Source organism: Peromyscus californicus, unplaced genomic scaffold (assembly GCF_007827085.1).
Source record: "Peromyscus californicus insignis strain IS unplaced genomic scaffold, ASM782708v3 Scaffold_10__1_contigs__length_136768540, whole genome shotgun sequence".
Taxonomy (NCBI): Eukaryota; Metazoa; Chordata; class Mammalia; order Rodentia; family Cricetidae; genus Peromyscus; species Peromyscus californicus.
Genome location: NW_026294391.1, coordinates 67,407,197 through 67,419,662, shown reverse-complemented (window position 1 = coordinate 67,419,662; position 12,466 = coordinate 67,407,197). Strand labels below are relative to the sequence as shown.

General features: G+C 37.0%; 1 protein-coding gene across 2 annotated transcripts in view; it reads right to left on the bottom strand.

Moving 5' to 3' along the window:
• Nucleotides 1–12,466, bottom strand: part of LOC128115273 (uncharacterized) — a 68,107-nt gene that overhangs the window by 38,897 nt on the left and 16,744 nt on the right. The window contains exons 3-4 of one of the 2 annotated variants that reach the window (XM_052745782.1): nt 7,455–7,646; nt 4,772–4,893 (exon numbers count right to left, since the gene is read on the bottom strand). In XM_052745782.1, the coding sequence (XP_052601742.1) occupies nt 4,772–4,893; nt 7,455–7,646 (314 nt within the window). The remainder of the gene's footprint in view (nt 1–4,771; nt 4,894–7,454; nt 7,647–12,466) is intronic. The other variant, XM_052745789.1, reaches the window with a different exon arrangement.

The window sequence follows — 12,466 nt, the reverse complement described above, 5'->3', positions numbered from 1 at the left end:
GAAAGAAGTGCTGAATTTTAAACCAGCCTATATACTTTAGGGATGCATCGGCTTCAGAATGGATGTTGGGTAATGTGTTGCTTTGGGGAAGAGGTTATGCTTTTGTTTCTACAGAAAACAAAAAGCTATGGATTCCTTCAAAATTAATAAAGATCAGATTTGACTGGGGAAACCTCTTGAGGAGGATGATCTTGGCTACAGATGTGAGGGAGGAAGCCAGGAGTGACTACAGGACAGGTGACATATATGCTGATCCATCTGCATGGGAACAGTTCTGAGACTGGACAACAAATGTTACAATTAGTTTTCCCAGGACTTAACCATTGTCTCCATTTTCTCAGATTCCCCTGGAGATTCCATCACATCTAGACAACAGGAAGCAGTCTAGAGAACACAGCACCCACATTCCCAAGAGTTAGGGTGGATGGTTTCTGGTCATTTGGTGGATGTTTGTCATTATTTAGGGGGGTTGGTTGCAAGTTGTTATTGGCCATGATCAGGAGAGAATGAAGGAGGTTAGATTTAGGGATCTTTTTTCAAAAAAGGGGGGGATATGGAAAAGGGTAGATTATTGGATCTACTTTTAAACTAAAAAAAAAAACAACTACTAGTCTCAAATATTTCACATTGGCATGGATTTTGTATATTGATACACATTTAAAGTTATTTTTGTTATACTATATGTGTGTGTTTCTACTCTTATTTAAGGTATTGTACCTATGCAGCTCATTTAAAAATGAAATGTATAATTAAAAAATACAGATTAGTAGTTAGTTGTCTATAATAATCAAACTTGTAGTCATGTTAGGTATGTTTTCATGATTAAACCTAGGTTCATTTAGCTCAGATACACTTAACTATAAGATAATGGTCTTCAAACTTGTCAGAGATTTGATGAATATAGCATTTAAAATGTTTAATGGAAAAAGCATACTATAACAGAGATTCTCAGATCCTAGCAGTGACCTCAATGTCTCCAAAGAAGATGATGGGGCAACACGATGACTCCACCGAGTTTGGCAACACTAACCACTCAGCAAGACTGCCCCAATACAGCATCTGCTACCAGGACCAGGCCAAAACTATGGAGAAGCAGGACACTGAAGAGTTTATTGCCCTACTTTGGCTAGACAAAGTAAGGTCAATCTCTCTCATGTTCCTCCTCCACATGAAAGCCTCTCATCTTCTGGTTCTGGCAGACAAAGACTGATGCTGTACTGATACCTCTGCTTCCAATGCCATGTCAAGGAGACCACAGGAACCTGGGATGGCTATCTAGGTAATGGACTAGTCTCTGTCATGTTAATTGATATATAGACCATTTGGATTATACTTTGTGCTATAATTTATTCTTCTCAGATCTGATGGTGTTGTCAGCTTAGCAGCAACAGGCAACCAGGCTCTTCCCCAAGGCTACAGTCACCTCTTTAGCTTATTTCATATGTAAAAAAAAATCAATCCTTACTTTTTCTAGAGCTACTAGGTCTCCTGTAGAGAAAAGGTAGACAGGTTTGCCTTGCTAACAGGCTTCCTATGAAAAGATAAACAGGTTTCAGATGTAATTTTCCACTAAAGAGACATGATTTAAAATGACTGTTCTCAGATATAATTGCTTATGTCTCTTGTAAATTATTAGATAGAAGAAAAAAGGGTTAAAGTCTGTGCAAGTTTTGAAGGTCTAAAATGTTTTAAGATATATAAAGGTCTGAGGATATGAAAGTCTATGCAAGTTTTGAGAGTCTTAGAAAATGATTTAAGATATAAATGTAAGTTGTAAAAATATTTTAAAAAATTAAAGTATATGAAAATGGGAAATGTTTCAGATTTCCTTTCCCTTCTATGCTATTGTTACACTAGGACTTCAAAAGTTCCATGTTTTGACATTGATCAATGAAGTTCAGTCACAAACTCAAGATTTTAGATTTCCTTTGGTTGTCTTCTAAGTATGTACTTAAAGGTGCTTCTCACCAGGCTGAAGACATCTCTGTACAATCTATACCTAGCTCTATGGAAACAAAGAAAATGTGCATGCTTTTTAACCCAAATCTATACCTTCTACTGGGACTCAAAGTTGTGAGTCTACTCCAACTTTTTTACAGACACCTGTTACCTGCTTTTTCTACAATATGGATTTCAGTACAGACTGATAATGCTAATATATCTAAAACTTTTATGTCTTTTTGTAAACTAAAAACATCATGTAAGTTTCAGAGAATCTGGGGAGTCATGAGACTTGAATCCACTTCTCACAGATCAAAAGGACTCTAGATAAGAACAGACTAAGTTTCCCCAACTGGCTTTTCCTGAGGATAGTATTTCTCTCTCTCTCTCTCTCTCTCTCTCTCTCTCTCTCTCTCTCTCTCTCTCTCTCTCTCTCTCTCTCTCTCTCTCTCTCCTGGTCTTTGAGGTTCCTCCACTTCCTCAATTACTAACACTATGGGCCTAAAAGTTCCAAGTGTAAGATTTTTATTTAAGTTCCTAAATTTTAACTTCTGTTTTAGTCTATATCTGACTCAGTAGGTTTCCACTTGGCTGACAGACACATCCAAGCATCAGCTGCTGACTATAACCTGCTCCAAATGCCTGTGAGCCTTGGACTTGCTGAAAGCTGATATGGACCAATTCAGCTGATATAAATGCTCCCTGTTTCTCCAGCTGGGTCAGTGAATCAGATGCTTCTGATGAATACTCCATTGCCTGAATTCCCTTCTTGCCTTTGACTAGCATTCCAGTCTTCCTGGGCCCTAACAAAAATGTCCAAATTTCAGCAGGAAGTAATTACAGAAGAAAGTACATCACCCATTGTCTCCCAACAAGCTGGAATATTAGATCAAAAGGAAACTCCCTGTCATTGGGGACCTGAGATGAAATAAGTGGTCCCCATTCTCATTTCTAGGTTCCTTCTAAATAGTAACTCTGTCAGTCATCACAGGGCCTTTGGCTCTTCTGCTTCTGCTAATTGCTGTTGGCTCTTGCATCATTCATGTCTTAACTAAATGATAATTCCTGTCAGGGTTGCATTAAGTTGATTTGATGGTTATTAGATCCCAATATAAACAGGTAACATTATAGAGTCAACGATGGGACTCAGGATACAACTCAAGGAGGAAATGTGAGAGCCAAAGTTACATTTTAAGTTTTAATTACTATGCCTAAGAGATTCACGAAACAAAAATATCTCTGATCTGCAAGCTCCTTACCCAAAGGCAGATAGTTCCTGAAATGTTGGAGGCTATTGTTTATGGGAGATAACAAGACACATGTTTTTCATTCCCCTAAACAAGTTTGACTCATCTGCGCTGATGTGCTTGATCACATATGGGTGGGAGGTTCACAGGCTGGAGGTACATCAGGATGTATGCTTACCCATGATCGGACCTGACAGGAAATGCAATAAATTATGGGTTTTCCTTCTTAAGGTGCTGCAAATTGTAATTCCAGGCCATTTCCTGGGAGCCTGGATATGGACCTGGTCAGAGCCCATCCACTTAGCCAGTATTTAATTAAAGCTTGCTTCATATTTGGTTTTAAACTGTGGTAGTTTTTTTTTATTCTCTATTGGTGGAATTAACAATCACAAGAATGATTTCTAGGCAACGTACTAAAATTCTTCTCTGAAACCTCTTGAGCCAGCTCCTGACATTTCAAATCATTATCAGCACCTTTGTCTTGTATGATCTCACTAGTATGGCCCATTAAGCAGTGCTTAAAGCATTTCAGTGCTTTCCTAAATCAAACTACTAAAGTCTATACCACTCCAAACAAAAGACTGGTCAGGCCTATCATAGCATCATAGCAATACTCCAGTCCCTGATATCAACTTCTGTCTTAGTTAGGGTTTTTTATTGTTGAGAACAGACAACATGACCACTGCAACTCTTACAAAGAAAACATTTAATTGAGGTGGTGACTTACAGTTTCAGAGGTTCAGGCCATTATCATCATGATGAGGAGCATGGTGGCATGCAGGCAGACATGGTGCTGGCTACATCTTGACCAGAAGGCAGCAGCAAGTTGACTGACTGTCACACTGAGTGAAGCTTGAGAAAAGAGACCTCAAAGCCTGCCCCCATAGTGACACACTTTCTCCAATAAGACCATGTCTACTCCAACAAGGCCACACCTCCTAATAGTGCCATTCCCTTTGGGGGGCATTTTCTTTCAAACCACAACAGTGGCACTTTATGATTTGTTTGAACAACAGTATTTCTGACACCTCTTATACTTTCGGTCTAATGTGACAGCAAGGTCCCTTTTATTTATTTATATTTTTTATTCAGAGTGACTCCTTAAATACATTGATTCTCCAAGATCTCCACACGACTGTTGTGGGTAGCCATCGTGGAGTTGCCTTAATAATTTCACCAATACATGACTTCTTTTAAATGATCTGTGCATTTGAAAATATACTGTTAGTTATAAGATTTTAATGTCTAGAGCAAATTCTTTTTACTCATATCTTCCTTGCCCTCCTCTGGCAACATTTGTTTCCTTTTTATTATGTATTTTAGTTTTCTCCAAGCCTGTCTTTAATATCTGTTTTAACTTGATTCTACCTGGAAGAAAATGACGGGAAGAAGGTAGAGAGCATTTGCAGTGTCCCTGCTGCGGGCCTGGCCTGTGCTCTGTTGGTACTTGGTATCTAACCTGGCACCAAACATCCCATAGTTTTGCAATTTTATCTTTTGATAACATTTACTTTTAACATTTGTATGCTCTGCTTTCATTCTCTATAGCATTTCTCTCTTTGATGTCTTCTGTAAACTTAGTTTATTTGACAAATGAGTTTCAGTGTTTACCTCGCCTTGATTAGGTTGAGGAAGATTCCTATCAGTATCAAAACCATATGTAGAATTTTGGTGAGGTCGAAGTTCTGGCATATTCCTCTCTTCTCTGGCACATAAAAATAAAAACACAATTCAGTTATGGTAAAACATTTGTATAACTTGTTATACCAATGTCTTAATAATTTTTTAAATAATACAGTATGAATGTTCCCATTTTAAGACTGTACTCAAGAAAAAGAATTGATAAAAGCTACAATCTATCAAATCTATTTCATGATCAAGGTGCTTTACTCCATCTGATTCTATACATTTCATTGTAAAAACTTTCACGCATATAGCAAAGTCAAAAGGAATTTCAGCAAATATTCATATATCTTCCAAATTGATTCAACCAATTACCATTTTATTGCATTTATTAACATATACATATTTATATATCCATTTTCCTATCCAACCATTAATCTATGTTATTTATTATACAATTGAAAGTAAATTTTAGAAAGCAGGATATTACACAAAGAACTGCACTGTCTCATTAGAATATTATAGAAAGCCTGCTAGTTAGGTGTTTTAAATTCAATTTATAGATAAGAAACTTAAGGCTAAGACAATTTAAGGAAACTCTCCTCTTAGGTAATGATTTGTGGGAAAGAGATATGAAATCTATTTAAGCTCAATAATTTTTACATTCTCCACTAAGCTAAAGAATTTCACGGAGTAGATTCAGAGTTATCTCATCAATTTACAATGCAGGTAATAAAAGAGCTATAAAAAGGAACTCAAACTAAAAATCATGTTAAGTGAAAGAAAATAGAGTAGTTTAAGTACACAGAAAGCCCAGAAATGAGCTCAAATCCTATGAAGGCTACTACTATCTTGATTCTGTCATTCTCAGTACCATTAGTTACTTAATTTAAATCACAGACTAATGAAGAAGTGAGATATATACTCCTCTTTCTATAAATGAGGAAACAGTGAACTTTTGCTTACTCAAAGTCACAGAGTCACAGAAGAAAGAGAATTGGAATATATGTCCATTGATTAAGAACTTTGCAATAGAGGACTGGAATTAAGTGCTCAGTGGTTAAAAGCACTTGCTGCTCTTCTGAAGGGCCCAAAGTCAGTTCCCTACACCCATGTCTGGAAGTTCACAACTGTCTATAACTTTAGCTACAGGGTATCAGATGCCCTCTTCTAGTGTCTATGAACATTCCCCCTCACGTTGTATACACAGACACACATGCACATATATAAAGATGATAAATCTAACAAAGAACTTTGGGATAGAAAAATTACAGAGACTATTTTTAAAGTGACCTACGTGTTACTTATAATGATTCTTTAGTGTCCAAAGGGGTTTAAAGCTTTTATCAACTGATAATATGAAATTCTTCATATTAATTTGAATTTACATTAATGTTGATTAACATTTATTATATATACCCATACATACACATATGAATACACATATGTATATTAATACACCACATGGCACTTAAAAGAATATGAAATAATGGCATAGAGATTGGAAATTTAAAATGATAAAATGATTGATGAGTTTAATCTTATGCTTTCAACAGACAAATACCTATGACAGTTCAAATTGCTGACTTTGTTGCAAATTCAAAGCCAGTTCTTATCAATATGAGGCAAACAGTACCAGTTAGTTCCCATTTTAAAATAATATTTCAAAGCATCCCCATGATGCTTAGAGGGTAACATTATCTTGTCACAGAGGAATGATAAAGTAAAGCAGATGATGATTTTAATTGATAGAAAGTTCATGAGATTATACATTGGTATTTAAGCCACATATTTCTAAAGTTCAGAAGCAATGAAAACTATAAAGGATGGAGTTTGTTTTACATAAAGAAATAAAGGTGATGTAGCAAGGCATACCACCTTTAATACTGTTTTAGTTGATCAGACTCCATTAGCACAGCATGGAAATTTATGCCTAATAACCAGACTCAGCACCACAACTTTGACCAAGTTATTTGATCTTTCTATGCCTCGGTAGTCTCATCAGTATTTTATAGGCTTGTTGAGAGGATCAAATGAATTAATAGTAATGATACATTTGTAACTTATCCTGTCATGCATAATAAACAGCCGAAACCTGATTGCTGCTTTTATTATCATCCCCACTGTCTCTGAAGTGAGTAGGTCTGATTATAAACATCTCAATTTTGTAGATGAGGAAATTAAAGCTCAAGGAGGTGCAATTAGTTAAATAAGACAGAATCTCATCGAAGTCAAGGCTATTAGATTCATCGTTTGGTGTCTTGGATATTGCTGCTGGTATAAAGGAGTTGGATGAACTAGCACAGCAGTGTCTGATCATTTGTTCCCACACCACCAGGGTGGAATGCATGGTGCATACAAGCATTGCCTTACTGGAAAGAAAACTCTAAAATGGGACATTTTTGTCAATTGCATTTGAGTTTTATCTGGAGAAGGGACTTTTAGATTTTTCCCTACTGAGATCCTAAACTAAATATGTGTACTTTGGCAGTGTTAATTTGATTTTGAATTATAATATTGATGAATAGGAAAGAAAACATACACATAGCATGCATGATAAATGGCATTCATTGTATCTTGATTCATTTGCTGGTCACATGAAAGACTATCTACTTTTCTTTGAAGTACTTAGAAATCTTTTACCTGTGATGATCTCCCTTCTTCTTTGACTTCCCTTTACAGTAGTGGATAATCTGGATTGCCACACCAACAATTAAAGCCAGTGCTATTCCAGGCAATGTTGCTACTAAAATCAGGTCCACAGTGTTCCAGAGCTGTTCGCACTTGTCCCCCATGTACCAGTAGTCTCCCAACTGGCCTCTGAAATTTTGACATCTAGGTAGAGATAAAATAAATATCTCACACAATGGGAATGCAAGTTATCTCATATGAGTGAATCAAACATTTTATTGTTGCTCGACCACAAAATTTCTCGTTAAGCTCCTTCTTAAGAGATTGACTTCATCCCATTTTTCCATTTGAGTAAGTGTTCTAAACTTACAGGTTTGAACACATTAAATTATAACACATATCTGTAAGATTTCAGGATTTCCTAACCATTAGCTAATGAAGAGGTGGCAGTTAACACTTGGGAACAGGGAGAGAAGAAAGGTGTTTTAAGAATGCTTTCGGCCGGGCGGTGGTGGCACACACCTTTAATCCCAGCACTCGGGAGGCAGAGCCAGGCGGATCTCTGTGAGTTCGAAGCCAGCCTGTGCTACCAAGTGAGTTCCAGGAAAGGCGAAAAGCTACACAGAGAAACCCTGTCTCGAAAAATAAAAACAAACAAACAAACAAACAAACAAAAAGAATGCTTTCAAAACTATCCACATTTTGCTCACTGCTTGTACCTGGGCCCTGCTTTGGCTCCTCTAGCTCTCTGGCTTCTGTAAGAGTTCTACTCAGTGTAAGCTTCCAGTTCTTTAAGGGCAGACTGTGTTCCTCCATCCCTCACTCACTTCTTTAATACAAGTTAACAGACTGATTCTACCACACCACAACAAATGCAAGAAGAAACAGAAGAGAATAGACTGCCAGAAAAATAAGCCTGCCCCCATCTTTCCCAGGACTCCAGAGTTTCTCTCTCTCTCTCTCTCTCTCTCTCTCTCTCTCTCTCTCTCTCTCTCTCTCTCTCTCTCTCTCTCTCTCTCTCAAGAAGAGACTTATTTATGAACTACATGTATTTTTATAAGTTTTGGGATGCAGCCAAATAATGTGAATATGGTTCTCTGGTGCATAGACTAGAAACTGACATGGCATATACCCACATAAAAATGTCTACAGGTTTGTGAAGACAGGAGAATGGGGTTTGTCATGCCTCCCTGGGAGTGACTAAAGGAAGAGTTTGCTGACATAGTGTCTTTAGAGATTTCGTCACTGTCTCCTAAAGGACTGATAGGAGATTACCCCATTGTTAAATAAAGGTGATTAATAAGTAAGCTATTTGTGACCTTTTTGTGTTGTTCCAACACATTAAATATTACTGCATGGTTGACATGAAGGAACTTATTAGATGATTATTATAATCTTTTATAGCGCTATGGTCTATGATTCTTTTTTTTTTTTTTTTTGGTTTTTCGAGATAGGGTTTCTCTGTGTAGCTTTGTGCCTTTCCTGGAACTCACTTTGGAGCCAGACTGGCCTCGAACTCATAGAGATCCTTCTGGCTCTGCCTCCCGAGTGCTGGGATTAAAGGTGTGTGCCACCACCGCCTGGCATATGATTCTTTAAGAAAATGTATTTGCCAGTTTCAAATTAATAGTCATCTACTTATAAGATGTGCCTTTTAGTATGTAATATACCTTCATTCATTTAAGGAAGTCAAAGAAGAGTTTGCATATGTTTCTTTCTGGAAAAAGACTTTGGTGAGAATATATTTCTTCTTTAGCCTAGCATAAATAACAAATGAATTATTTATTTTATAATAATAGTTCCCTCATTCAACACATATCTACTATGTCCTAAATATTATTCCAGATATTTGAAAATATCTGAATATTTGATATTCTCAGTATTTGAGAATACACTGAATAAAACAAAATGATCAATGTGCTCAATTAACTTACAATATAGCAGAAAGAAGTAGGAAAAAGTAATCAAAATTAGTAATTTATCTACCATGCTTAAATTTGAGAAGTGCTAGGTGGTTAAGTAAAGTGGGATGGGTTAAGGGGGATTGATATCATTAATATATTCTCCAACTAACACTGACATTTCTTATGCAACTTCTGGTGAATGAGATTAAAAATGTGGATTACATTGAGAAGTTGTTGGTCAAAATGTAGAATTATAATTAAATAAGAAACATTGATTTTACAGAATGATCAATGCATTTAATGATTGTATATTATCATCTTGAAAAATTGTAAGAGAGTGGCTATTATCTTCTCACCAAAAAAGTGAGGTCATGCATGTGATAATTAACTAGATTTAACCATATTGCAATGTATGTGTTTTTAAAATACCACATTTTACATGCTAAATACAGAGATTCATGTGTCAAATAAATAAATATTTAATATAAAGATTTTATTCCATAATGACAATATGAAACAAATAATTTTATATGCTACTCAAGACTAATTGAGAATTCAATACAAATAAATATTTCAAATATTTAGAATAGTAACTGTTTCTGACTCTGTTCTGAAATATTTCATTCTTTTTCAATATTCATTTATTTAATTTTACATCCTGACTGCAATTTCCCCTTCCTCTTCTCCTCCTAGTCGCTCCTCCACACCTCCCTTCTGCCTCCCAATCCCCATCCACTACTTCTCCTTCTCTATTCAAGAAAGGACAGGTATCCCATGAATATCAACAAAACATGGCATATCAAGTTGTAGTAAGACTAAGCAACTCTCCATGTATTAAGGCTGGGCAAGGCTGTGCAGTATAAGGAATAGCATCCCAAAAGCCAGCAAAAGAGTCAGTGACAGCCCCTGTTCCTACTGTAAGGAGTCCCACGAAAAGACCAAGCTATACAACTGTCACATGTATGCAGAGGACCTAGTTCAGTACCATGTAGGCTCCCTGGTTGCTGGTTCAGTCTCTGAGCTCCCATCAGCCCAGGTTAATTGATTCTGTGAGATTTCTTGTGATGTCCTTGAACCATCTGACTCCTACTATCCTTTCTCCCTCTCTTCAGCAGGATTCTCCAATCTCTGCCTAATGTTTGATGGTGGGTCTTTGAATCTGTTTCCAGCAGTTGCTGGATGAAGCCTCTCTGATGACTATTAAGTTAGGCAATAATACGAAGAGCACCTAGCAGGCTCCCTAGCTGTCAGTCTAGAGTCTGTGAGCTCCCACAAGCTTGGATCAGTTATCTCTGTTATACATTTCCCCATCATGATATTGACCCCCCCTCTTGCTCATGTAATCCCTCCTCCCTCTCTTCAACTGGACTCCTGGAGCTCATTCATTTCTTATCCCTAGCCACATGGTGCTAAAGCTAATTTAAGCCCTCATTTTGCTTAACCTATTAGCAACATTTAACATAGCTGATCACTCTCCCTTCACTGAATTTTCACTTGACTTCCAGAACATTCTTTTATTTATGCATTTTTCTAGCTCATTGTTTATCTCTAAATACCTTTCTTAGTTTCTTGTCTTCATCCCACCTACTTAAAGTTGGAGTGTTTCATGAATTACCATCAAATTTTTAGATCTGTATGCCTACCTTGGAGGACTTGTAGAATCTAGGAAACTAGAAAAAGACCATGGGGAGGAAAAAGAAATATCTTAAGATAATGGCATAGTAGAACACTGGTTATATGAAATGGGGGATAAGGGTAATGGAGGTTTAGGTGGAGAAATGGATGGGGAATAGGGCAGAGGCGAGGGTAAGAGATGGGATAACAAATATTAAGAATGTTTGGAGAGCCAGACATGGTGGTACATGCCTTTAATTCAGCACTTGAGAGGCCGAAGCAGGCTGCTCTCTGAATTTGCAGCCAACCTTGTCTACATAGTGAGTTTGACACCAGTCAGAACTACATAGTGAGACCCTGAATAAAAAAAAAAAAAAACAGAATGTTTGAAAAGCTATATAAGAACCTGTATTTGTACATACATACATACAGAGAGAGAGAGAGAGAGAGAGAGAGAGAGAGAGAGAGAGAGAGAAGAGAGAAGAGAGAGAGAGAGAGAGAGAGAGAGAGAGAGAGAGAGAGAGAGAGAGAGAATATTTATATAAAAGTTTAATTGTAGTCACCCTATTCAGGGGATTATACTCTTTCTAAAAGCCGAAGGTTGCCAAATTAAAAGCCCAATGCCAAGTGTGGGATATTTCCCCTCAGGTTGTTTGTCAGAGGTGACCAAAAAGTTCCCAAAACAATACAGGCTATCAATATTGCACTTTGTTGACAACCAGAACTTGGTAGTCAGACTTTATTATTGAAGAAACCACACACTTTCATCACAGGACATAGAAAAATCATGTTGATACTGATTGGAAGCTTCTTTCTTGGATGGCTAGGTTTCATGGTACCAGAAGGTACTATGTAATCTGCTGTGGGAGAAAATCATCACCAGTTTTACCTAGTTGTGAACTACAACAATGGCAGGTGTGACAAGATATGCCAATGGGCTCAATAGTGGCACAGATGTCATGGAGTTAATACACCACTTTCAACTGCATTTAAGGCCCACCCCACAGTAGGAGACACATGCCTAACACTAGAGATCTGGCCAAATACCCATGGATGGGGAGCTCAAAGGCTCCATAGTGAATCTACTATTACCATTTTGCTATATGGTTACAGCATCAAACTGCCCTCTAACTTAGTGTCTCTCTACACAGATTAGTGTACCTCTCACTTACCAATTATACATCTGACATTATACAATTATACATGTGTGAGTTATTATCTACAGTATACAAAAAAGCTAAAACCCAAACAATAAAGAAAACAAATAATTTAAAATGGGGTACATAACTATACAAAGAGTTCTCAAAAGATGAAACCCAATTGACTCAGAAACCCTTGAAGAAAAATTCAGCACCCATAGCCATCAATGAAATGCAAATTAAAACTACTTTGAGATTCTATCTTGCTCCAGTCACAATGACTAAGATCAATAAAATGAAGGATAGCACATGCTGGTGAAGATGCAAGGGGAACATTATTTATCTCCTAGTGGGAAGGTAAATTTGT